At 37.2% G+C, this 27,878-nt stretch overlaps 1 protein-coding gene and 2 long non-coding RNA genes across 4 annotated transcripts in view; 2 read left to right on the top strand and 1 right to left on the bottom strand.

Moving 5' to 3' along the window:
* Positions 1-95: 95 nt before the first annotated feature.
* LOC121638782 lies at positions 96-3,959 on the top strand. 2 transcript variants are annotated; one of them, XR_006010072.1, is made up of 3 exons: positions 96-136; positions 1,498-1,617; positions 3,874-3,959. It is a non-coding gene; the product is annotated as an uncharacterized LOC121638782 (long non-coding RNA). The 2 variants fall into 2 exon arrangements; XR_006010071.1 differs by having other exon boundaries at positions 3,871-3,954.
* On the bottom strand, positions 2,335-26,126 carry LOC121638781 (voltage-dependent calcium channel gamma-5 subunit). Its single transcript, XM_041983765.1, has 6 exons — positions 25,931-26,126; positions 15,141-15,381; positions 8,930-9,016; positions 6,243-6,383; positions 5,722-5,867; positions 2,335-4,130 (listed from the first exon to the last, which is right to left on the bottom strand). Exons 2-6 carry the CDS (start codon positions 15,334-15,336, stop codon positions 3,867-3,869), a joined length of 834 nt encoding a protein of 277 aa, XP_041839699.1. The 5' UTR covers positions 15,337-15,381; positions 25,931-26,126; the 3' UTR covers positions 2,335-3,866.
* LOC121638783 overlaps positions 4,002-27,878 on the top strand; it is a 111,368-nt gene continuing 87,491 nt past the window's right edge. Inside the window, exon 1 of the long non-coding RNA XR_006010073.1 lies at positions 4,002-4,045. This is a non-coding gene — a long non-coding RNA (uncharacterized LOC121638783). The remainder of the gene's footprint in view (positions 4,046-27,878) is intronic.

Here is a 27,878-nt window from a genome sequence, read left to right as displayed (position 1 = left end):
TTATACCATCAGTTCACCCTAATCTTTGTGTAGTCTTGTTTCCATGCTCCTGCATTCATTCTGACTTTTCTGGATTAAATCTTCTTAAACTGCTGCCTGCATGTGTGTCTGCCTTTACCCTGGTCAAAGCTTACAGGTAGATATTATATAGATAACGAACCAAACCGATTAGTTTACTTTTTAGAGAGAAAAAGGATTTATTTATTCATCTATTTTTATTTTTTAATCCGGCAGTTTATGTGTTATATCTCTAAAAGTGGTTAAAATATAAAAATAATTTCTAGAAATTTCCATTTTGAACCCGTTTGAAATTTTCAGTAAAATAATTAATACAACTATTCATTAATCAAAGTAAATAAATACATAAATAACAAGACAATGTTTAGACGTGTGTTCATTCTATAATTTTGATCACGTTGAGTGGCATGTGTTGTCACAAACCTGCCACTAGATGGAGCCATTGTCAACGAGTAGACGATCACCTCTTTATGGCAACAGTGAGTTACTGACCAAGAGAAAGTAGCATCACTCAGACAATAAATCTGATTCTTTTTCTTTTTTTTATTTTATGTAAAAAAAAATTATTTAAAAGGCTGTTTGAATAATTTAAATAAAAAGTGAGCCACTAATTTAATTAATTTTTCCCTCAGTGCAATGTGCAAAAACTGGTTAATGTCCAACAGTTTGGGAATGTGCCAGCTCATCAGATCGATAAATGTAACTGCTGATTTGCTTTGTTGACCCATCACTACATGATGCAGATTAGCACCTCTCATCCTGCCGATAGCTTCTGTTACAGCTCATTCACTCAGTTGGATGAGTGCCAGCTCCCACGGTTACACTGACGCTCTAACTGTGATCTGACCTTATCATTATGTGGGGGTAGAGCTCCTGGGGTCACATAGTTCATAGGCTTGATGTTGATGTTTATACTGGATTTTACGCTTGTGTTGATCTGTAGGGTCAGGTAGTAAAGACGAATTCTGGCCTCGGGTGCTATTTTTCAGTCAGTTTTGTAAAATTCCTTAAATGTGAAGCCAAATGGCAATCATTGGCCGATGTCTCTTGTTTTAATTTACACTTTACAATTTAGTGTGCCATCAGTATGCTTTTCAACTCTTTATATGGTAATATTACGCAACACATGAACCAAGATTTGTATTTGATCCAAAGTGAAGTTCTTGTTTGAAGTCACACATCCACAGGAATAGTTTATTTTAATACTTACTGTCCTCAGTCACATGACTCATTATAAGACCCTCCAGTTCATTTTGAGACCTTTTACGAAATATCAATTCTATTCATTTTCATATGACTGTAACACTGTAAGGTTACTGAAAATTGTTGTTAATAAATTGTCATATAGGCTATATTTATGCTCATCTATAGGTAAGTTTTAACAGGGGCAACAAGTGGTAGAAGTTTACATACCCTAATGCTCAAAAACATGTTTTCTTTCTTCTTTTTAAAATTTTTGCACACCTTCCTTCGTTGCAGCTCCTCCCTTCCCGTAGATGTCAGCTTCTGTCCCCTTAAGTCCGCCCTCCCAAAAGGCCCAGTCTGCTCTGATTGATAAAAGGAAGTGGAGCGAAACACAGCAGCTCTTCTTGGTTTAAGGTATGTCAGAGTACCAACTATGCAGGTGTTTGAATGTGTTTCATGATGATGTCATGGCATAAAGTAAGGAAAACCTGGACTATAAGTGATCTCAGATGCAGAGGAGAACAGATCCTGATGAATATCTTTTCCCCAAATGATTCAGAAGCATCAAGTGGAAGCTTGAATTCTTTAATCAACACTTTCTTTACTGGTATTTGTCTTGAGCAAGGGAAAAACTGGACTATCCTTTATAAATGAAAAGGGATAATTAGATCCCACAACTCCTTGTGGCTTCAACTTTTTAAAATGATGTTCCATTATTTTGAGGCAATCATGCTAACTTGGAATAACTTGGTGTAAAAAAATGAGGACAGGAAGGTGAGCTCTACCATCAAAAACAAATCTTAACTTTTGGAAAATGGTCTTAATTTTAGCCCCAAACTTTTTCTAATGAAGTTTTATTTAATTTCCATTATATGTTATCTAAAATTCCGCCTCAGTGAAACAACATGGTGAGAATGTATGAAGTTCTTTTTGTAATCAGATCCTGGTATCTTCCTAAGTTCTTACAAATTCCCTCCACTATTTTATTTTAACATGAAGAGATGCCATAATATGTATTTGACCCTCTGATCCATGCACTAAATCTGATGAACCCATTTAATAAACTGCTTAAATATAGGAGCATTTAGAGAAGAAACAAGCTCAGCGTTTATCAAATCCCATCAATTTTATTTAATCTTGTTTTATTCATCCATTGCACATTTAACATAATAAGACTGATTGTAAAAATACACATATATTATTTTGATGTTTCATGTCTGACTATGATACCACAGACTTACATATAAGTAAGCATAACATTATGCAAAAGCTCACATTCTCAATGTGAAGCAGGAGGCAAAGCAGCTGTCAGATATACTGCAGATGAGTTTACACAACAACAGAACAACCATAGTTTTTACATGTACTGCTCTTTATACAAAAATGACTCTATGTACACACTGATGATTTTTCTATTTACAGTTTCTGAAATTAAAAAAATGTTAACAGGTCAACATACCAATACAGTGGTTGTGAGTGAAAGTTTAACTTGGCACAGTTTGTGGTTATTGGTTGTATGTGCTCATTTGATCCGGTGTTCAAATGTTACATGCCATTAACATCATGTGAAGCTCACACCATGCAACATAATATAATGACAATTATTATAATTTCAGTAAAATACCAAACTAACAAAAAAAAAAAAAGATTGCACAAGACACAATGTATCTGTGTAATATGTTTTTTTTTCTCACACTTAATGCTGAATGAAATGTATATATTCAATACTTTGCTGCTTAACCTGGGTGAAGCATCTTCCGTGGCACATTAAAGATCACTGTTTACATCTGAGAATACACTTCCATTATCATGGTTTAAATTAGAAAGAAAAATCTCATTAAGCGTGTTTTCTTCAGCAAATCTTACATTCACGATGACTCCATGAAAAGAATATTTCACACCATCTGACTCGTTCACATTCCACTTTAAACAGGAACATCCAAACTTCATCTGCTCTCCTCTGGCTCTCTTAGCTTATTTAAATTTATGACAATAAAAGTCAAGCAGTGGTGCTCTTCTGTTATTTTGGGTGCTTAACATTTCCATTCATCATGTGTTTCATAATCTCTGTAAGGTTTGTGCTGAAATAAACACAACTGAAACAGCTGTAACATGTACGAGAACATTTACAGCACAAAGTGCAGCTCAGTGCAGCTTTTTTTTCCATGAAATCTTATCATCTAAACGAGGAATATATTTTTTCCAGAACAAACACCCAGGATTGACTAATCTAAAGACGTTTCCTCTTCTCTAACAGTCAGCGATTTCACTCATTTCTGGGTGGAATTACCTTCTATAAGGTTTTGAGGAAACACCTGCAAACACAGCATCTTTATGTATAGCAACCTAACCAGCTCTAAACCCTAAATTCAGCTAATTCCTACTAAAAAGTAAAAAGCAGACAAAAGTATATCATTTTAAAACCAAATCCTCTCTCATTTTGTAACAGCTCTGCCTGAAATGAGACTAGGAACAAATGTTTTGCCTTTTACAAAACCAAAAAGCTTCAAACAAGAGTAGGCAGTTGAGAGGGGACAGCGAACCAGGTCAGATTCAGAGCTCTTGAAGTGAAGACTTCAAGCTGGATGATATCAAATTATTGGACAAATGTATGCCAACTGCAGATCAAATGACCCCGACTGAAGCAGTGTCACTCCTCTGCCTCAGCAGGGTGAGGAGGACATTTGTTCATACTCTGGACACTTGAGAAGGGCAGGATAGTTGGAGGAGTTCATCTGGAGGGAGGCCTCAGAGGAGATGGAGGAGGGGCTGCGGCCGCGTCCTGCCCAAGCGTCTGGATGGAGGAACTGCCCGGAGTAATCTGAACAGTTGCTGAGTCGAGGTCGGTAGAATCCCTGATGGGGCCTGTACATTTCCTCTGCCGTGTAACGCTTCATGAACAGGTACACCGACATGACGCCCGCCGTCTGGGAGGGGTGGGGAGGAGAGTTAAGCCCTGGGATACTATTTCAAAAGTCACCCTTTAAAAAATGGGATTTTTACTCTCTTTTAGTGTCACACTCATGATAAATTAATAGATAAATGGATATTAAAAAAGAGAGTACTCTTGCTTTCACTTGGTTTTACACATCAGGACATGCTAAAATATTGTGTGATCTTTACTAGTCTTAAAATAGGTGAATGAAAAGTCATTGTCATTGTTTATCTAACAAAAATTAAACCAAAATACAGAAGTGTGTAGCGTGTTTGGCACAGATTTAATTACCACACAATGGCCTCAGATTTGGGTTGTGATTACTTTGATAAAGCTGGGGTGCCCAAGTCCAGTCCCGGGGTGCCCAAGTCCAGTCCCAGAGTGCTACCAACAGACCTGAATCAAATGAATGGCTTGTTGCCAGACCTCTGCAGAACTGAATGAGCTGTGAGGGAATTCAGCCATTTGATTCCGGTGTGTTGGAGAACTCTTGAGGATTGGACTTGGGGGCCCCTGTTATAAAAAGTTCATGGTTGGCTCAATGACTACAAGATGCCTAGGTTCTGTGGTTTCAAATCAAACCCAAATCATCATTCCTCTGCCACCGTGCTTAACATCTGGAGTTGTTTCCATTGATATGCTGTTTGGTTTTCACTAAGCATAGTGCTGTACATTATGACCAAACATCTCCGCTTTACTGTCGTCTGTCCAAAGAGGATTAAACAAGAATTCATGTTCAGATGCAACTTTGAAAACTTATGCCATGCTGTCTTGTTCTGAGCTACCATGACATTTTCCTGGGACACTTTTTTTTTTCTCTTTTCTAATTTTATGGTAACTAAGGCCTATAGAGTCTGAGATGCAGCTTTTTTTTACTGCAGTTTCTCTGATAATTGCATCGGATGATATGACCTTGGCTTATACCTACTGGGATATCCACCCCTGGGAATATAGGTAACTATCTTAAATGTTTTCCACTTGCTAACACAAGTTAGCCCCCGATTGTTGGGCAATCCTTGTGTTTACCCACAACTGAATACTTCAGACCATCAAAACCTCCTGAACATCTGCTTTTATAGAGATGCTCCTACTTGCTGATGATCAGTTTATCAAATTTGTTTGATTAACATTACCTGGCTGCTACTTTACCATCTTAATTCCTATGGAGGCAGTGAAGGTGTACTTGTTGTCACATACTGTCTCTCCATTTTGGCTTAAATTTAGTAAAATAATGACAAGTGTACCATGCCTTATGTCTTTGTATCTTTCTCATTTTAAGACCTGAACGAGACTTACTTTTTTTTTTTATGTCTAAAAAGAAACCACTTTTTTTCCTGACTGCAAAATAACAATTTTAACCATTTTTAACCACAAATAATGTAAAATTATAAATTCTCTCACAATATTACAACACACCATGAAATAATACACATTAATAGGAAAAGATTAAGAGAATTAGTAAAAAATGGGACTCTATGAGAAAATATGCCTTTATCTTTGTAGAAAAACAAGTAAAGAATAGAAATAACACTTGCTATGAGATTTGGTAATATACCAAAGACATGAATAATGAACAAGGTTACCTCTGTGAGAAGGAAAGAGATGGCTGCAAAGGCGAAGGACCAGCCATACTTGTAGCTGAAATAGGCTTCATTTGTTTTGGTCCTGTTCAGCATTTCATCGTTAATGTTGGAGATGTACAGCACCAGACCAACAACCAGAGACAGACCTGTGGGAGGCCAAGACAATATACAATTTTTTTTTTTTTTAAAGGGACAAAACATACTCACAGTAACTGCTAATGAGAACAAACGTATGTGCCCCTGCTGCTTTATTGTATGTGAATGCATGAGATTATTCATTTTTAATTTATTTATTTGACAGGGACATGCACAACAATGCATTGACCTCAAAGGGAAATATGTTTTGTGCCAGGCTTTAGTAAAGCTAACAATTTCCACCTGCTGTCCTTGGACAGGTAGATGTTAAAACACTCACTAAAATGTGGATTAAAATAAAAACATATTAACAATAAAACATCGTCTCACTTATGTACAGACTATTACTTTAAACAGACTAGAAACATTATCATTTAATTAAGTACCTGACAAGATGAAGAATATTCCAGAGACAAAAGCCAGGATGGTGCGATGTGGTCGAATATGGCCGATGTTACTCAGTACAAAACCGATGAACATGAAGAAAAGGCTGACCAGAGGGAAGGGTGTAGCAGAACGAATCATTTCTAAAACAACAGGAGAAAGATGAGAATTAAGAAAATAGGCAAACTGTCCAGTTTGAGACAGATGTTTGAGGGTTCTTTTGGTTCTTCTTATTATTTTTACACAGCATGAACTTTTTGAATTGCTCAGCTATCTCATGTCATGTCCTCATGGAGATGGTAAATTATGGTTTTAGATTTTGACTTTTTTATTATTAGAAAGCAGGAGACTTACTTCTAGTTCAAGGAAATGGTAAAGTAGATCTCAGGAGTAAAGAAACCCAAGAGCTTGTGTTACTTATTTCCGAATCCTCCCTGTTGTGTTTTTCATTACACAAAATGTTAGGCTTCCAGCTAAGCGTACCAGAAGTCTCAGATCCTAACCTTAATGGAACTGGCTACTTAAGTAGTTGGCTAACTTCTAATAGCAGAGTAAACTTGCCCATTAAGAGTTTCTGTAGATATTTGACCCACTTTAAATTCTAGTTTGAATTAAAAAATTTAATGAATGTGAATCATTGCAGATTCATATTGAGTCGCTATGGTTACCTTCCCTAACTAAACTTTTTCTGTCTCTCCAAAACCCAGCCTGTATGATAAGCCAGAGGAAGCCAGTTATACATTATCAGTACAGAAAAACAAAAAAACACTGTACCAACGTCACAGTACAGTTAACAGTGTGTTCAATTTCAACACTGCATCTCTACATATACTTTTAATTGTGACACATCAAGTGGAAAAAATTTTAGGCTCCCTTATTTTCTATTTTAAATGTTTTGAATGTTTTAAGAATGAGGAAAAATTGGGTCTGATTAATATTTTTTATATCTGTCTAGTATCTGTCAGTGCCTTAAATCTTTTTTCCAAGGGATTCTTTTTCATCTCTTTCACAGACAAACTTCTTCAGTGAATTAATTTTAAATTTCACCACTTGTTCTTCCTCCATTTTCTCTATCTGCTGCCCTCTTTTTCGTGTTTGGATATATTTCCGTTATTTGTATAATCAAAAGTGTGTTATTCATTTCATTTTCAAAGTTCCATCCGTACAATAAGTGTATTTTCTGCTTCATATCTGGGACCAGTTTGTTGGGGAATAGTTGGACCATAGATCCCCAGACACCTCCTCCAGCTCCTTTTTAATGCGGAAGGTGAGCGATTATACTCTGAGCCCCTCCAGGATAACATAACCTTTCTCCTTATCCCTAAGGGTGAGCCAGATCCTTTAGAGAAGGCTAATTTCTGCTTTGGCTTTCAGCTTACGTCTCTTTTCACCATTTCAGACTGGTCCAGTGCCAGTCCACCTGCCAATCTCATATTCCATTCCACCCCTACTATTGAACAAGACTTTGAGGTTTTTAAACGCCTCCTCTTGAGACAGTGACTCACTCCCAACCTGAAGTGGACGTTCCACACTTTTACTTTCCATTGCCTGATATCTGGAGCGGCTAATTCTCATCCCAACTGCTTTAAACAAACCACCAAACAACCTCAATGACACAAACAAAACCTCATAATATACAAAAAGGAAAGAGCCATCAGAATATCTCTGTCGTTTGTCTGCACTTGGAAATACTACACATAAGTGTGGCAAATGGCAGCCCTGGTAAGATCCGAGAAACACTTTAATTTAGTCTGACATACCACTGGCAATCTGTACCAAGCCTTTGCAAGCCTTCTCCAAGTCAACAAAACACATGAAAACTCTTTAGGCAAACTCCCATTTATCCACCAGCATCTCTATGAGGGTAACTAGCTGCTCTAGTATCCACAATCAGGATGAAAACAACACTTTCCCTCTCAAATCTAAGGTTCACCTGTCTGCCAAACTCATCTTCCCAGCACCTTGGACTTTCTCAGGGAGTTTGAACATTTTACACGTTGGAATTGTCCTCTAACAATTTATTACATCTTTCATGCCGGAAACTATTTTTGGAGCACAGCTCGAAGACAAGATATTAGAGCCGAAGCAGCTTTCTCAGAATCCCTCAATACTTGTCTGCAAACTGTAATCATGTGTATTCATGCATGAGCTTCCTGTAGGAGGTGTTTAAAAAATGAAAATGGCACCCTTAAATTTTTCATATACATCATGCTCTTTTCTTGGGTGAACTGGCCTTGGGGATTGGGCCAGAAATAGCACACACCAAATGTGAAATGACAGCATGGTACAGGGTTGTGGACTGAAGTCCAAATTACCAAAGTCACATCTGTTATCACCATTGCAGTTATTGTCAACAGTATAACGTTGGCATTGGCTATAAAGACCATTAGCACACACAGGCTTGCTTCATCTCATCAATTACCCTCATGATGAATGAAGCTCATTCAGAGGAAGAAGATGTCAGAATTAAGAGATTAGGGCTTCAATAAGGCAGAAATTTTTTTTCTCAAACAACAAGAAAAAGCTGAAGGGGCAAAAAACAAAACAAACAAAAAAACAAAGACATTGCAGCTCCTTAAATGGCCAAACACAGGTCAATCCCACCCACGTTAAAGTGACCAAATTTAACACAAAAAGAAACATTTTTACGCCCTACAGTAAAACACGAAAAGTGAGAAAAGTTACTTACTGAGCACGCTAACGGTGGACTCAGAGGTCATCTGGACATTAGTGGGCATCACATACTCAATGGTAAAACACCGTCCTTTCTCCTCCCCTGGAACAAAGGACACGGAAAAATTATATTTCACATAATTTCAATTTATTAAGTAAAGTTTAAAGCAGGAAGAACTGAATAAAATATTAAAGCCGCTAAAAAGAAAAAGCTCAGCCCAGCATGTAGATTAATAACGCATCATCATGAATAAAATGATAGTTACACTGCTGGATGTCACATAAAACAGTCTCAAGTCTACAGTTTCTTTTCGGTGTAACACTATTTTTGCACTTGGTATTTCTTCGAGGAGTACTCTGATTTTAACACCATCAATTTCACACATGCACCACAAAGTCTGACACAAAAACTCAGAAACTGATGTCTTCCTTAGCAGTTCATTACGCCCAGGCACTTCGAGGTGTTGCATTAGGTGATATTTTGTGTTTTAACATTCTTAATTAGCTTTCACCACACAAGCATAGCTACACTTCTTAAAGAAGAAAAGCTATGATTCTGTATGCTGGAGAAAATATTTTTTTATTTGATCTTTTTAATGGATTCTTTAGTCATTGGAAAATGTTTTTATTCTCATAATGTCAATTAGACTTGATGATAAGAAATGTTAAATTAGTTTTACTTTAACATTTAGGTCTGTGTTATCAAGAGCTATCACAAACAGCACAACCTAATCTCACAACAGTGTGTAATAGTTATGCTACTTAGAATAAAAGTAATAATATTTCATAATAATAATAATAATAATAATGTACTGTGCAGCTGAAGTCATTTAAGGTTTCCTGCAGTTTCCTTTTAAATGTTTTTGTGTTGCAGAATAGCTGTGATGTAACTGCATCAAAGGGAAAATCAATTTGACATAAAACATTGAGAATAGTCTAATAAAACTAACATTTTAAGATAATCTGAAAAAATTTTATACACAAATGAAACACCTTTTTTTTAACACCCAATGATGTCTAAAGTTTATTATTATCATTGTTAGACCTTACGACATACCATGTTTATTTTAGCAATATGTGTTTTGGGGTCAAACTGTGTGCACCAGAATAGTTAAGTAGGCAATAAGGCCACTCAATTGACCCTTAAATACACATTGAACTATTGGCTAATGTGTGACCGGCTGCCCTCAGTGGCCGGATACACTGTAGGAAAACATCTGTTACCTAATCACAGTCGGACTGGCTGGCCACATATTTACTGTGAATGAGCAATTAACCCTGAAACAGGACGGGCAGGTCAACTGTGGTGCATGGGTTATTATGGGACAATTCAACAGTTAATGGAATATTGCGACAGGTCAAGTTACCATTGCAGACACAAGTATATAAACCAGCACAATCTAGAACAGTTTAACAAATAATACACAGTTAACTGTATTGTTCTTGTCCACACTAGATACATTATTTAAGTAATAGTTGGCAAAGAGACGCTGTAGTCAGTGGTATAAACAAACACTGATAAAGTCTGCAAACCTGGAGTCAGTAAAACAAGACCAGAGGTACGGGTTACACCTACCAGCTACTTAAACTGAAATAACATCTGTCAAGGTGAGAGATCTAAAAACGGAGAAAAAATAACTTGACAAATGATTTGCAGCTGCATAAAAATTAAGAACTTTGTGGCTGATCCCAGTTGAGTGCTCAGTGGGAGGAACATAAACTTTAGAGGGACAATATCGCTAATGGTTATGACATGATGGATCTAAAGATTCCTTAACAGCAGATTAACACCTCACACAATGTAGTTTGGAAATGAATAAATAAATAAAGGTGGAATAGTTGTAGAAGCACCACATAAACATCTTGAATCTTACTAAAAGTTAGGCTGAAACCTGCAAAAAAGATGGATGATGCAGGACCTTAAAAAAGCAGAACGTTTGTTCCTGAGAAAAGCAAAGCTCAGCGTGACACTGGTCATCTTAACTGAACTTTAGTTGAACTAGATGAACGTTTATCCTTGCACACTGTGATAAGCAGATGACCCACTCTGCTAACAGAACAAGATCTGGGCAGGCAGGGATGAAAACAGAGAAAAGGCTGTCCATTAAAGTTGGCTATACAAGCTATTAAAGCACAGATTATATTTCGTGTGTAACACATGATGCTTCTGCTTTTGGGCTTATTCATGAACACAGACTAATGTGTAATGATTTATCTGATATTTACCTCATTTTAAGTCATGCTAAGAACCAGATGATTTATTTACTATTTCCACATAACCTGAGATTATAAAGAGAGTGTATTTTCTAATTCACACCTCTTTAAAGCATGAAGTCAGTGTATTACAATGACCTCAAAAAAGAAATCCTGCCATTGATTGGCTGTTCTAGTCAAAGCCTTAACCTTATCCCAGATATATGTTGTCGATGACCTTTGTTCACACCAGACATCCAAAGAATACCGCAGAGCTGAAGTAATCCTGTTAAGAAGAACTTTGTTAAATCTCCTGACTGCTGTGAAGGTGAGTTTTCAACAGCCTTTGCACAATGTCACCAGTGTTGAAACAAGCACGTGTATGTTTTTCTATAGGATGTGCTTAGGATTTAAAAAGGCTAAAAAATGACAAATGAAATGCATAATTCTTGCTTGTGGAATGCAGCAGAATATTTGAAAAGCACATTGAGATGATCAACTCTTAAGTCATTAAAGGCCTAGACATACAGTGGGGCAAAAAAGTATTTAGTCAGCCACCAATTGTGCAAGTTCTCCCACTGAAAAAGATGACAGAGGCCTGTATTTTTATCATAGGTATAACTCAACTATGAGAGACAAAATGAGGGAAAAAAAGCCAGATAATCACATTGTCTCATTTTTAATGAATGAATTGGTAAATTCCTCTGTAAAATAAATATTTGGTCACCTACAAACAAGCAAGATTTCTGGCTCTCCTGTAACTTCTTCCTTAAGAGGCTCTGTCCTCCACTCGTTACCTGTATTAATGGCACCCGTTTGAACTTGTTATCAGTATAAAAGAAACCTGTCCAACAGTCAGACTCCAAACTCCACTACGGCCAAGACCAAAGAGCTTTCAAAGGACACCAGAAACAAAATCGTAGAGCTGCACCAGACTGGGAAGACTGAATCTGTAATAGGTAAGCAGCTTGGTGTGAAGAAATCAACTGTGGGAGCAATTATTAGAAAATGGAAGGCATACAAGACCACTGATAATCTCCCTCCATCTGGGACTCCATGCAAGATCTCACCTCGTGGGGTCAAAATGATCATGAGAACGGTGAGCAAAAATCCCAGAACCACACGGGGGGACCTAGTGAATGACCTGCAGAGAGCTGGTACCAAAGTAACAAAGGCTACCATCAGTAACACACTACGTCACCAGGGACTCAAATCCTGCAGAGCCCGACATGTCCCCCTGCTTAAGCCAGCACATGTCCAGGCCCGTCTGAAGTTTGCTAGAGAGCATTAGTATGATCCAGAAGAGGACTGGGAGAATGTCATATGGTCAGATGAAACCAAAACAGAACTTTTCAGTAAAAACTCAACCTGTCGTATTTGGAGGAGGAAGAATGCTGAGTTGCATCCCAAGAACACCATACCTACTGTGAAGCATGGGGGTGGAAGCATCATGCTTTGGGGCTGTTTTTCTGCAAAGGGACTAGGACGACTGATCCGTGTAAAGGAAAGAATGAATGGGGCCATGTATCGTGAGATTTTGAGTGAAACTTACTTCCATCAGCAACGGCACTGTAGATGAAACATGGCTGGGTCTTTCAGCATGACAATGATCCCAAACACAACACCCGGGCAATGAAGGAGAGGCTTCGTAAGAAGCATTTTAAGGTCCTGGAGTGGCATAGCCAGTCTCCAGATATCAACCCCATAGAAAATCATTGGAGGCAGTTGAAAGTTAGTGTTGCTCAGCGACAGCCCCAAAACATCCCTGCTCTAGAGGAGATCTGCATAGAGGAATGGGCCAAAATACCAGCAAGAGTGTGTGAAAACCTAGTGAAGGCTTAGAGGAAACATTTCACCTCTGTAATTGCCAACAAAGGGTATATAAGAAAGTATTGAGATGAACTTTTGTTTTTGACCAAATACTTATTTTCCACCATAATTTGCAAATCAATTCTTTAAAAATCAGACAATGTAATTTTCTGGATTTTTTTGTCTCTCATAGTTGAGGTATCCCTATGATCAAGATTTCAGGCTTCTCTCATCTTTTTAAGTGGGAGAATTTGCACATTTGATAGCTGACTACTTTTTTGTCCCACTGTAAATTGTGTAACAACAGACAGAAAGGCAACACATTAGAAAGCAAAACAGTGGTACAATATTCAGTTTGCTATCATAATAGCTTCATGGTAGGAGGGTAAAAGCAAAAATTGATACCTGGTGTACTCTGGGACAACACTTGCCTGGAAGGTTTTTTCTCTAAGAAAAGATTAAAAACTAAAAGTTAGTGTTTCTCTTTAATCAATATCTCCAAACATGCCTTTTTGATGCTGGAACTGGGGAAGAACAGTATTTTTGATGTTGAAAAAGTGTGTAACCATGCAGTATGGAATCTCGTTATGCCTGTCTAACTCTATGCTACACTTATTTTAAGGGAATAGTGGAGAACAAAATGCAGGTCCATATGAAAGAGAGGAGGGTTTTCAATCTAAGGTGGCTCTGGTGCCACAGAGAGTAAGTTATTCATTGGGTAAGTTATGAGGAAAGAAGTCTTGGTCAACAACTGATTGACAGGAAGAAAAGTTATTGCAATTTAAATGGTACAGCAGAAAACTCAAATGCAGTTTTGGGATTAAATGTATACAGCAAGGAAATATTGTGGTTACAGGTCCAACACGTACACAGAGGGAGAGGCAAAGTTAAAAAATTCATGCTCAAGTATTTAAACTCTACACACAAACTTCTACTTGCAGCAGTCAGGTGGAAATAGAGAAGGACAGAAGTGTGGAAAGAAACACAAGCTGTGCATACACAACACACATTCTATTGAAACGTCAACAATGAACAAAGCAAAAAAGCACTGTGTATTAGAGTGCATGCTCCAACATTGCTGAATGACTGGACTATGTTAATGTGTTAGGCCCCGTTTACACAACGACGCTAACACAGTAAAACACAATAGCTTTGTTGACTTTTGGCCTCTTGTTTACATGGTAACAGTTTTAGGTGGACAAAACTGCAAAGGTTTGAGAACGGGTTCCAGAGTGAAATTTTCTTAAAATGCAAGGTGAATCCTGACCGTGCAATCACAAAGTAGAGGTTTTGGGTGTCCTATTGCGTTTGGGCACTCAGGTAGTGTCTACACTTGCAAACAATATGACCACAATCTGTTTGTGCTGCTGAATCTTTTGACATTATTTTAATCTCTTAAAGCAAAACCTGCTTTTTGTGCAACATTTATCATCATGCATAGATTACATATCCTACAACCGCCAAGATAACATTTTCCTCAGGTCTGAGGAGCATGTAGTGCACATGTTGGGTGCACCGTTGCAAAATTTAACCGCCCACTACAGGCCTGGCATGCACACTACATTGTTTCCAGTCCTATTTGCATGTAAATTCTGCATGGAGGTAGTTCTTCTCTGTTGTGTAAATGCAATTTAAAAAAAAAAAAAAAAAAAAAAAAAAACCCAAAGAAACGTTGTTGTGTAAACAGGGCCTTAGATGAGAATACTTACACCTCTTGTTTACCTACTTAAGTTATTCCATGTTACTAGTAATTATTCTGTATAACCTTAACGAGAATCAAAGTGATGTTTATACTAATAATTAGTGTAATAAGTACAAATAGTTAAACAATCCCATTTTTTTTTCTGTTAAAAAAACATAATTAAATGATCCCATCATGATATCTCCATTCAAAGCAGCTAATTCAATTTGTTCATGTTTGGTTGAATTTCTGCATAACAAATGGCCTTTGCACAGGGATGTTTGTGGCTAAAAGCTATTTAAACAGAAATGTAAGCATCTACAATGTTGCTTCAGCTTTTGCCTTTTCACTGCAACTTAAGAACTACCTTAAAATGTTAGTATTTACTACTAAATGATAATAAGATTAAACTCCACAACTAAAATGAAAGCTTAATCTCTGTTATATTAAATCCAGACAGAATTTTAACATTTAACATGTTGCATTGAAAAGATAAACAGTTGTGTTTACATCATCTATTTGAACTGATTTCATACAAACCTACCAGCCAAGAAGCAAACCCTCCAGAGCCCAGAGTGGAGGGACATGCGCATCTCGGTGCTCTGGTTGAGGGGAAGGATGACTCCTTCCTCCAGGTAGAGCCAGTAGTCTGTGCTCACTGCTATCCCCAACAAACCGAGGCCGCAAACAGCAAAAATGCTGCTCAGCAACGTCAGCGCCTTCCTGCCACATAGGCTCATACCACAGCCTCAACAGCAGGGGGGCACTGCCGGCAGAAAGGAGAACTGGGAGAGGGGAAGAAAAATAGAACAAAGTTACTATGAGACAAAAAGAGAGAACTATAACACCTGAATAAAATAAGAAGGAATGTACCTTTTTTAATTCATCCTGCTCTTTGGCATAAGAGATACCATAATAAGATAATTTACTTGAAATTATTAGCAGTGAAAAACCAGAGAGGATGTGATTGGGTTTGTAACTGTAGAAGTATTTAGGAGTTGTAGGGTCACTCTGGGTCAAGTTCTGGGGTTTCATTCATCATCTTCAACACTGACTACTAATTGTGGGGTTCAGCTGAAATTTTTCAGAAAGCAATAAATATCTAAACAGATGCCACAACAAACACTTTCCGTTAAACTCACACATTCTTTCTCATAAAATTTCAGAGTTGGATTATAAATAACTATTTAAATGGACTAAAGACTTATTGGTGCATATTTAGAGAAAAGCACTAAATATATACAGTATGTGTTTCACTTGACTGACACTCAACAGCAAAACTTTAAAATAAAACATTGCTGCTCAAAGTTTAACTTTGTCTTATTTTTTAACCTTTTTCTGAAAAAAAAAATAACAGCCTTAATTTAAATCGTTGCACTTAAAAAAAAAACCTGAAAGAGAATTAGTAGAACAGAGTTTTGCTTCGGTTACTTTTCTGCTTAAATAATCAGCAGCTCCTTACACAACTAATACAGAAGCAGTATATACAGATGGTGTCAAGTACTGTATGTGTCATCATATGAATGTGTAGCAGACAAAAGCATAGTCGGTAGCTGAAGCCTACATTTTCCAGAAACTGAAGCCTAGAGAGACTGGCATACATGCTGAAAAGAAACAGTTTGCATAATGAGTTCTCAGTATGCTGTTACACTGAGCACGCACAATTAAACGAGGAAATAGAAGGAACATGTGAAAGGATTTTGAACTTGGTATTTGGCATCTGGCTCTCCATGGATCAACTTTTTGTATCCCGGCTGGATATAAAGCCCTTAGTGAGACAAACCAGTCATACAACTGCCAGCTTGAAGTGCAGAGCCAGTATCTCAACAAACAGAGCTGTCAGTAGAGGAGATTAAATGCGGAGCTTATGGTGGGGAAAAAGAGTTTTGGGAAGATTTTAAAACAAATCTTTCTTCAACATTTGCATAGATTAATGCAAAAAAGAAGCACAAGGTACTAGATATCATTGGAAATGTACTGTGTAGCTTTTTCACCTATACCAGAAGTTCAGTAACTTGATTCCTGGGTTCCCCAGACTATATGCTGAAGTGTCCTTGAACAAGAAGCTGAATGTGTCTACAGGGGTGTGAATGCATGTGATAGTGTAATGTATGAATGGGTGAATGTGTAGTGTAAAAGTGCTTTGAGTGGTCAACATAACTAGAAAGCACTATATAAGTAAAGACCATTTACCATTTACATGTGGAGCGAAACTACATGCTCCAGCAATGCAGTCTCATTCTGTGTTAACCACACTACATGGTTATCATTGCACAAACTGATCGGGACGCTGCAGATGCTACAGCTCTTTTTGGGGCAGCTATGCTGAAGCTTTATGTGCATGAATCTGTAATCTGTGTTGATGAAGAGATTCTCCTGCAAAGCCTCTTGACAAAATAGACATCCATGTCAATTTTTTATCTTCTTTGTTTTGTGGTATGATTTTTTTTTTTCTTCCAGAGTAACAATTGATCCAGGTGCACTCTTGTGAAACGGTGCGAATGATTAAATTTATGTCACACTGGCCTAACACGCATGTGAGCACAGAAGCTTTGACCCGAAAATACATGTAATTCCATAACATGCTTATAATTTGCCTTATGTCAAAATATGCACAATTTGACATATGCATGCACAATTCTTCAATTTTCAAGGCTCCACACACGTTACCTGGTTGCATTTTCTTACTCTAATTGTTGTCAACTATAACATGTACAGTTAAAGCTAAATCTGACTGAATATTGTCAAAACTTGTTTCATCTTTCTGTCAATTTGAGTTACTATTTTATCTTCTCTGAAAAACACTGGCGTTAAAGCTGAAGGCATTTTCTAGTGCAAAAGACAGATTGCTCTATATTAGATCATGATGAAGGAAATGAAATTCAAATTGTAAGAGTTTTACACTTGACCTACCTTCAAACTATGCACCACTAGTCTGTGAGTTGTACTAGAAAAAGTAGTGGTGACTGAGTAAGTGATCCAAATTCACTAAAGCAAAAGGAGCTGCATTACTGTGAATGGATTAACTGCTATTCTTAGCTGTATGCAATCAGTGGCCATTCATTTAATTTGTAATATGCGAGGGGCTCTATTTCCAGGCGTTCAATATCAAGATGCATCTAGATTGATGCTTTCCTCTCAATAGACCATTCTGTAAGCAACACTTGCCTGAAAGGCACAAAAAGAACACATGGCGATCACACTGAAACACACACTTCCATATAGACTGCATTACTGGCATTGCTGAGCACTGGGCATTATGCTGATGTGTTTTTTTAGAAACAAGTAATGGACTAGTATTAGAAATTTAGCAGCTGCTAATATGTTCCAACAAGGCAGGGTTAGTGTTCTCGGTTAGCATGTTCTAGGAGTCTCTGACCTCTGCAAAGTTTATTCATCCTCTTTCTTCTACGTCCTTCTGTCTGCAGCTCAGAAATCATTCACAGCCCAATATTTTGAAGGATATCCCTGTTCCTAAAATGCACCTGGAGGACAATGACTGAGGGGGTAGGGTGCTTGCTGGGGGAATATTAAAGGATAGTTCACTGTGTCCTTTGTAGTGTTCTTTTGGCATCCGTGACATCTCAAGAGGGCCATGACAGGTTAATCCCAAACTGTAAATGGAATAAAATGTATATATAATTTCTTACAAACCTATTTAATGCTTGTCTGACAAAATCTATTAAATACAGATGAAATCTGCAACAAACTAATGGTTTTGAAACTGATTCAATTTTTGTTTTTGATTGATGTCACATAGCTCGTAAGTATAAACATCTGATTTTGTTAACCCTATCTTAGGGTCGAGCCTCAGGAGAAATTTGGAGCACAAGCTGAGGTAGCTACTGGGCTGACTGCGTGCAATACTAATATGTTTTTCATGTCTATTTGTGTTAAATATGAAAGGTGAAATGCATGTATGGATAAATTGGAAATGCTTGGAGGCCATTGGGCAAAAGTGTGTAATGAAACAAAAGTAAACATTAATAATTAACTCAATTAGAAAATGTATAACTCAGTTTATAAATGAGTGTAATTACTTTTTGAATGAGTAATGTGCACAGACTACCTGATTACAGCTTTTAAGAGACCAGCCTGACACTACTCATTATGTTAGGGAAAAGCAGAGGAGTTAGACTGGCAGTACCTTTTAAACAGCTCCTAAAGAAGACTAGGATAGTCTAATGAGGGATATTTATGTTACACGGGGAAGGGGGCTGGACCAAGTTTGCATTCAGGCTACACTACTCAAACAAATTGGACCTTTTAAATAATATGTTCCACTTCCCAACAGAGGAGGAGGAGACACACGCAATAAAGAAGAAAAGTTGTTCAGCTATCGGTTAATGTAGGACAACTTCTGTTTCTACCATGAAACAACAAAATATGGAGCGGCATCAGATCCCAGCGGTCTTGAGTACCATATTTCTATCATAATGTTTACAAGTTCTTCCACGTCTGAATGTGTGCCATTTCCCTTAGCCAACGCCAGCTATCGTCCCGCAACCATATTTTAGTTGTGTTTACCCACAATGCCATGTGTTAAGCACACAATGGACTTTGCTTTGTAGTCCACTTCCTGTATTTGGTCCGGTTGACGCAAGAGTTTCACATTTGTAGGCACAAATCAGAGTTTGTTTGTGCCTTCACAATTCAAACATAATAGTTTCCAAAACAACCCTCAGTGCCACTAACATTAGCAAAATGAAACCACAGCGTGCGACTATTTTTATGTACGTATAAGTTTTAGCATTTTACTTGTTTGGCTCATTTTAGGAATGTGTAAAATAAAACGCTAAGGTAGAAATACATCAGCAGTGGTCTTAGAGAAGCAGCTGTTGCTGCCAGTTATCATATTGAAGTAATGGTACAATTAAAAAAATTTGGGCATGTGTGGTGGAGACACTTGGCAGTATATTTCCAAAGCTGCATCTGACAAACACATTAATACATCTGGAACAATGTCCTGCTCCTGCATGAAAAGTGCTTTATAAATATTACTATTTCATCAACTTGTAGCACTCTGTTGGTTTGTTTAACCTGCACGTAATCATGAGAAGCAGGAAAGAAAATAATAAATGATAATAAAAACTAGATGTTACATTAAACAAAACAGGCATTTTGTTGGTTCAGAATAAGGACATCAGACATAGGCGCATAGTGCTTCCCCACATTTAATCCTTCATGAAGATCATTCATTGATCTTCTCTCCTAAGGAATAAAACTGGTGAGTGAGCTCAACTGAGAAAGAAAAGGTATTATCTTTGAGACATGTATCTCATTAAGCGTTCAAAGCCAGAGGACTAAAGCTTGCAAAAGTAGTCTCTGTCTGCCAAGACATCCACAAAACACACTCTCATCTGAATAAATATAAGTGTGTCATCTGAATCTCTCATTTCAACCTTAAAATTATGACAAAGTCTTCCACTTCCCTTGAAGATATTTTCCTTCGTAAATACAGACACAACATTATGAATATAATACCATGTTAGATTTTCAGTAATGGACATTTTTCACATTTAGCCTATAACATGCAAAATGCAAAAGCATTTTTCAAATGAGCTTCTCTCAAAGTAACAAACAGTGTTTACACTGTTCTCCATTAACGTGACACAGCAATGCTATTAGGGGCCCAGAGGCCACGCTGGTGTGAAGTCAGGCAGATGTACGATATTGCCTGAGTAAAGGGCACGTCATCACTAAAAGTAGGGCAATTCATTTCTTGTCTAGTTTCTTAATATGCACACAACCTCCTGTCAACTTTAATCTAAATGGCTCCCAACGAAGAATATAGCACATTTATAACAAACACTGGCCAAAACAAAGTGGGACAAGAAAATTGATTGCAATCCCTGAAACATTCTATTTTGAACATTTTTAAAAATATGAGTTGTATTTTCATTGTAAGCAGCATTGTGCTTTTAAAATTTGATTTAGTCTTTGATGGTACATCTATAACAATATTCATATCTTACTGATAAGAGTTAAAGTTTCAATCAAATCAAATCAAACTTTATTTATATAGCACTTTTCATACATAAAAATAGCAACTCAAGGTGCTTTAAGAGAGTAAAATCCCCCAGAACCCCAACCTAAGAGCAGCAAGCCCACCCCCCACCCCTTTCCATCAAACACACACACAACACAGAGGGTAAAAGCAAGTTAAAAGGACCAAGGAAACGCTGTCAAATTCTGGGGTCTAGTGGTGTGGGGAAACACTGATATAAAACACTGTAAAACCAAATCTAAAACAATCTAAAAACCAACCCTGGGTATAAAAGTAATATTGCTAAGACCCATAAAATAAGAGAACTCGTGAAATAAAAGAATACAAAATGATAAAACAAATACATAAATGATAAATAAATAGAAGCTGAATACCTGTGTGGAGCACGTTTAAGTGTGGAAGTTTCACATCACCTTAGCCTAGTCTCTTTAGAAAAGACTAAATTATCTATTATAGCTGAGCTTAAGAATAGTATTAGAAATCCTTTAGTTAAATAAAGCTAGCAACTGAAGAGAAGAATAAAAAAAATTAAACTATCATTAGTGTCTCAGAACAATAAAAAGTAGTTTAGCAGCATAATGCAAGAGATAAGTGTGAAATCTTACAACAAATAACTGACATCTTAATTTAAGTTTGCATATTTGTCCATCTCTGTTGAGGGTTTGTCAGTGTCAGAGCACAGATCTGTCTTGGCATGCTTGTTGACCCAGTTACTGTGGCTGTATGAGCGTGGATGTGAGTGCAGTCCCTCTGATGTGGACAGGCAACTCACACTGTGTGAGTTTGTTCCTATTGGTTGATGTTGCTAGGGTTGGCTGGAGAAGCCTGAGGACAGAAGTGGTCTAATGCAAGAGAGAGAGGAGATATGTCATCAAGCCACAGACACAGCTGGGTGAAACTGGCAATCCCCCATTATTGGGTAGCTGAGGTCTGCTCTAACAGTTTTGCTAGACATCCTACACATGGAAAAGGCTTATACGCTAAGATTCATGTGCATGTAAGAAAACCAAAAAGGTTCATGAAGTGACAGTTGCGGAAACATAAAGTAAAGCCCACAAATTACACTTGTTCATCAAGACAATTTCACTAACCAACAAACTGTATATAGTAATGTAAAACATTGTAAAAAGAGGATGTATTACAAGTCATAACAGTGTTTTAAGTATTCTACATTTTTTTGTATTTTAACCATTAAATTTTGTGAAATATCTTATCAACGTTGTGAATGTATAGCCTGATTATCAAGAGCTGTTTCTTGTATGAAGAATTTTTTTCTTTTTTTTCTATTGTTTTTATAAGTAAAAATGATAAAATATTTGGTTTAACCTCACTAAAAACCATGTAATACATTCATTTGTATCATAATCCAAAGTTGTAAATTGCAAGATAGAAATACAATCTAGACGGATGAATATAAAAAAAAACATTTTTTTCCAACCATATATTTTGTAATATACAGACCTATTCATGTAAATTGAATCCAACCCAAACCACATACTTTTCATGCCAAAGCCTGCAAAGGTCCTGCAACTGCAATGTTTTGTAGATCAAACAGGTGATTAGTTTTTCATTTCTACAATACATAAATAAATTGTTGTTTGATTCTTTTTAGGAGATTTTTTCCAACCATTTCAGTGCTGTAATTGTTGTTTTAGTTGGTGCTCCAACAGGCGAATTCTCACCATTCAGCTCATAAAGAACCCCCCATATGTTCACGTATCAGTCCTTACCTTTGAGCAATGCTTGCCTCCAGTAGGGAGCTAACAAGCTAGAATAATTTCTCTGCTGTCTAAATTTGGAGATGCCTCAGCCAACCCTTGAGGGCATGCCTACCCAAAATGACAGAATACACACTGTAGTTCATATCCCTGCTGTAGGCCATGCAGATTACATTGTCTCATCTGCCAAAGAGTAGAAAAGGGTGGGGGGTGGGGTTTTGGTGGAGGAAAATGAAGTGGAATTTCTTTGGTCATATTCTCACCTCTCCATCGCATTAAAATGAAATGATTTGGTTTAGAAAATCAGTCAGTTGGGCTTTTTGATGTTACAACACATTTGCATCTAAACAACTGATCTGAGGTTCCCTCCTCCCCCATCCCTGGAACTCGAGGGCAGACTCCATCAAAACACAGTACATCTCTCTTCTGTAAGATGAGATCATCTTAATTGAATGTGGCAGCTAGCCCATGCTTTACATGCTGTTCTAAAGGCACTTCCCTAATGTCTTTTAGGAAAAGATCTCAACTTTGAGTTGTTATTCCTTGGACATTCCAGTATGATTTGAGATTTCTTGTCAACTTCTATTATATCCATTGAATATCATGAACAAGAGTTGAAAGGATAAACAAACTATTTAATGTCAACATTTTTATGACAAAAGATGATTTAAAACCTGTCTGCAAGGCCAGAATGTTGACTACAAAGACAAGTATCTTTCACTGCTTTTTTCATGCAGATAAATTTGTAACAAAGATCGTAGATAGCTCTTTATTTAATTCAATAACTAAATCAATAGCACAGTAGTGATTTTTAAAAGGGTTTACTCTCCACTGAGTGTTGCATAAAAAAACAGTGACCCACACCAATGGCACTGACATCCATTTCCCAGTGTTTGTTGTGAGAACAAGTCTGCCATTTAAGAGCTTAACTTGGCCCTGTCGCCAGGCAACGCAATATAGAGAAGCCTCCAAATTAGTTAAGCATGAATGGACTGATGAGCATGTCCCAAAACAAGGCTTCCTATTTGGTGGTGCATTTTACATGATGGAGTGGGGAGTAAGAAAAACAGGACATGGAGAATCAAGACATTTAACATGCAGCCACACAGGTTAAAAGAAACATAGAAAAATGTAAAGCGTTATTAAATTTGAAGTTTTTTTTATTGGTATTTCTAGTAACTCTGAAATATTACAGCTAATTTCTAATGACTGAATTCTATTTATTCTCTTTTATTCTGCTGTACAGCTACACGATTGATCAGTATCCCACTTTTTAAAGCTCCTGCATGATTCTAACTGCCAGAATCTGAGTAAAACGTTAGGAAAAAAAGAGCAAAACTGAAGTAAGAAACTGAGCACACTGCCACTGTGATCACCAGAGAGCTCTGTGAAATTCCCATCTGGACACTTTTGAGAGGGAGAGGGATCACTGGAAGAAATTTTGCATGGCCAGTATAATAAACTAATCTGATAGGAAATTGTTATTTACTGCACTTTTTTGGGTTGTCTGTGTGAATTTTTTATAAATACTAAGAGGAATAAGTAAGGTTAAGGTTAAGAAGTACAAGAAAACATTTTTATAAATATAATCATTTGTATAATTGCTCCATAATATACAGCTTGTCTTTTTTAGTTAGTAAATATGCCTATCACTCCTTAATATAATATTTTTTAACAAAAAAGTTATTACTAAATTTTATTTTTCTGATTTACATTGACCAATATTATCTTTAAGTGAACACAAACCAGCTTTTGGCCATACTTTTTCTAACTAGGCAAAACACCAATTAACCTATAATTAGTGCTGCAGTGTATAAAATCACAGCTTTTCATTATACACAAGGGAAAATTTACATATTCATGTTAATCAGCCAACATTTTCTTGTTGGCATGGGAGACAAGACTGGGACTGCAAAGTTAACAAGACACATGGGTGGGGGTGAAGAGGAGGAAAACTGCATGATTTTAATTGACAGGACACATGGCGGGGGCTGTAATGCCCTTTGAGGTGCAGTCTCCCGATCTATGAATCTTTGAAATCCACCTCATTATGACTATCCTGTAAGCCTTTGTAAGACTTTCCTACCAGAGATGACAAACACTAAAACCGACCACAAGCCAGGGGTCATGCATGTAAATCCAGTCATGAACAAGCTTCTATATGAACTAAAAAGCAAGATTTTAATGACGGCACCAGTCACAATCAATGCATAGCAAAAACACCAGGGTCTAGGTTGAGCCGACTAAAATTGAAGAACTGAAACAGATTAAGCCATAGAAGTAAAAAGAAAAAAAGCTAAACTGGTTACAGTACAGAAAACCTAAAGGATTATATTGAAATATCAAGACTATCTATACATGTATCAGTGCAAAAATGAGTATCATTTAGTATGTATAAGTAACCTGAATGCCACTCTAAAGAGAAATAACAGAAACATGTCCTTGAAACTATCCCTGTCTACATATGTGCTGTGACACTCTGGCTGGTACTCTGAGAAAAAGAAGTGGGCTGCAGTGCGCTGTTGTTGCAAAGTTAAAGGTTTCCAGAAAAATCTGTTTTTATATTTAAGATTAGATACATTAGTATTAGCATGTTATTATAAGTGTGTATCTAAGGATGATTACTCTGATTACTTTAAGCAAATATCTTAGCACTGTGACAGAAAAAGAAAAAAAGTATTTATAAACTACAGGACACTCCACATCTAACAGAAACTCAACAAATACTTCTCTATCACAATACCACATCCTAATATATAAAGCTGTGAAGTCCTCTTTTATCTATTCTACTTGTATGTCCCCAATATTTGTGCAATAGACCAATTTAAAACATATGCTCCACAGTAATGCTACTCCTGGCCAGAGCTTAAGGCAAACATATAATTTACCCACAATCTATAGTTATTATTTCCTTTGTAGTGCAATCAGCCAGCTGAAAAGACCCATTCCTCTTTCAACTCAACAGACTTCGCTGTCCGCGGTGCTGAAAACCATCAGCTCCCCTGAGCCGTCAGACGTGTTGACAATTAAGAACAAAGTTAAAAACATTGTGTAGACTGTTTATCCAAATCCCAAACGACGCAGGAAAAAAAATCTGCAACGAAAATGTCGTTTAGCTGCTGGGTTTGTTACATGAAGTTTTTTTTCTTTCTTTCTTTTATGTTTTTTTTTTTGTCTTATACAGAGTCTCGTCTGATATACCGTGTAAATTTGTCACACTACCTACTTATCTTCAGATCTGCGGTATTATTCATATAATGACACATTCGAGAATTAATAACAGAAGTTTAGCTTTTGATGCACTATTATTTACAAAAGCAAAGACATGTTTTGATACGAGGTAATATCGGCGAATAACGAATCACAAAAACACTCCATTCTTTACATGGGAGTTTAGAAATTACAGCTCAGGAGCTTCTGCTTTGATAATTAATATTACTGTTGAAAATAATTGGTTAGAGTTTATAATATAAGCATTTAAACAAGCTTCAGTAGGCTATAACTGGCAAGAAAAAAGGACTGTAGCACAATTGCGATTCACCAGCACAAACATAGAAATTCGCATCTTTATTACGCACACTCGATAAAAAGTTGACAAACATCATTTACCTTCGCGAAGAAGACTCGTTAAGAAAAGCAAGAGCTTTCCCTCCTTCTCTGTGTCGTCCTCTCTTTTCTCCGCTTCACTCGGCCGGTGTGTCTCGGGGTTTGGCGCGAGTTAAGCCAGTGTGGCAAACGGGACCGGCGGCTGGGGTACCACTTCGGCTACTATCCAAGGCAGCAATGAGCGCGCGGCGCGAGGCACGTGGCAGCAACTCCACACTCCACCTCTTCTCTTCAGGTGTGCGGAGGAGAGGGGAGAGAGGCTGCGTTCAGGTGATGTGTAATGGTCTCTGACGAATGGAATGAAGAGGAACTAACAAGTGAAGTTTGTTTATAAATTTAAATGAAACTCTTAAATGTTTTTATGTAAATTATAAAATATTTTGTAGTTTTAAAATACAATTTGCAGCTGTAATGTTGTTTCTATCTATCCTAGACAACAAAATATAGAAACTAATTTCCTACTGTTTATATCCAAATGTCCATTTTTCTTAAAGATTAGACCGTGCAAATGTATAAATCTGTTTTAATGTGACATGAAAACAGGTGTATAAAACCTGCATAAGTGCCTCCACCTGAGCTTTCTTTAATTGTAAATGATAACTTTACAATAACATGTGGTCACGCTTTTAAGGGGAAGGTACAGATTTGGTGAGTTGCTGTCAGGATGACTTCAGCTCAAGTCGTCTCTTTAAATGGGTATCCTTACTGTGCATGTGTCTGACTAAACACCACAACTGATCAAAGGCAGGGGTGAACAAAGAGGCTGTCATCAGCTTGGCTGTGATTTGGCCTTCATGTTACTGCTCAGAGGCCTCATTGGAATGCAATCAAACCCAAATTTCTGTTCAGGTCTGAATCACGCCGCCTTGCAGAAGCTTATTTTTCACACATTTTGCTCCAGCAAGCAAACATACTCTGATCTCAGCTGTTTTTGTCCTCCACTTTGACAATGAAAAGTCCACATGACTGAGCGTGGATCTTCATGGCATCCTGCGTGAAATTCTTGACATTTTGTAATCATTAGTAGTTATAGTTTTGATTTTAACATAAAGTTGGTAAATATCATTAGAGTAATACAGTTCTTTTCAGGGCACTTAAAGCACTTTACATTGTATTCATTATTCATTCACTCTGCATTCGTACTTGTGATGGTTAGCTACATGTGTAGCCACAGCTGCCCTGGGGCAGACTGATGGAAACGTCTGCGTCTATGGCCTCTCCAGCCAAACATCATATAATGCAAAATAAATAATTCAGTTTCTGTTACAGACCCTGCCGTTATACTTATTCACAGAGATGCACATGCGTATCAGACTGCGCCAATAATGCTTCCTAACAGTGTGTGTGTGTTTTTGTTTGTGAGACAGAATAGATAGAATAAATATTATTTTTCTTTATATAGCCCTTTTGGAAACAATATTAGACTGTTAAAACAAATGGAGACATAAAGAACAATTTAAAATGTAAAGAATTTCTGTGTCAAAATTCCCTTAAATAAATAAATAACTTCAGATCTGACAAAGGTGACAGTACTGTGCAGTGCAAAACAAATAATAATAAGAGTAATAACTATAAAAACCAGGTATTATGTATAAAGTTCACCTCCTAACAATGTTATAAAGCTTCTAACTCAGAAAAGAGAGAACAAGGCAACTAGATTAGCAACAGAATATATAATATGTTCATCAGACAATGTAAAACGGCCCTCTGAAGAAAAGGACAAATTTAAGAAGGAATTTAAAGTTTTACATAGTGGGGCTCTAAAGAAAAAAGTCTGATTCCCCTTTGTCATAAACTGTGATCTGGGAATAGCTAAAAGTGTGGATGTCAGTGGTTTGGGAGGCACATACCGTGTCAGTAAGTTAGAGATATACACGTCTGTTGGGGCAGGGCTATTTAAGGCTTTGAAGATGAGCAGGAAGATTTTTAAATCAATACAAAATGTAACAGG

The sequence above is a fragment of the Melanotaenia boesemani genome, chromosome 4, assembly GCF_017639745.1.
Source record: "Melanotaenia boesemani isolate fMelBoe1 chromosome 4, fMelBoe1.pri, whole genome shotgun sequence".
Taxonomy (NCBI): domain Eukaryota; kingdom Metazoa; phylum Chordata; class Actinopteri; order Atheriniformes; family Melanotaeniidae; genus Melanotaenia; species Melanotaenia boesemani.
Note: the sequence above shows the minus strand (reverse complement) of the source record. Positions and strands in the feature narration are given on the sequence as shown.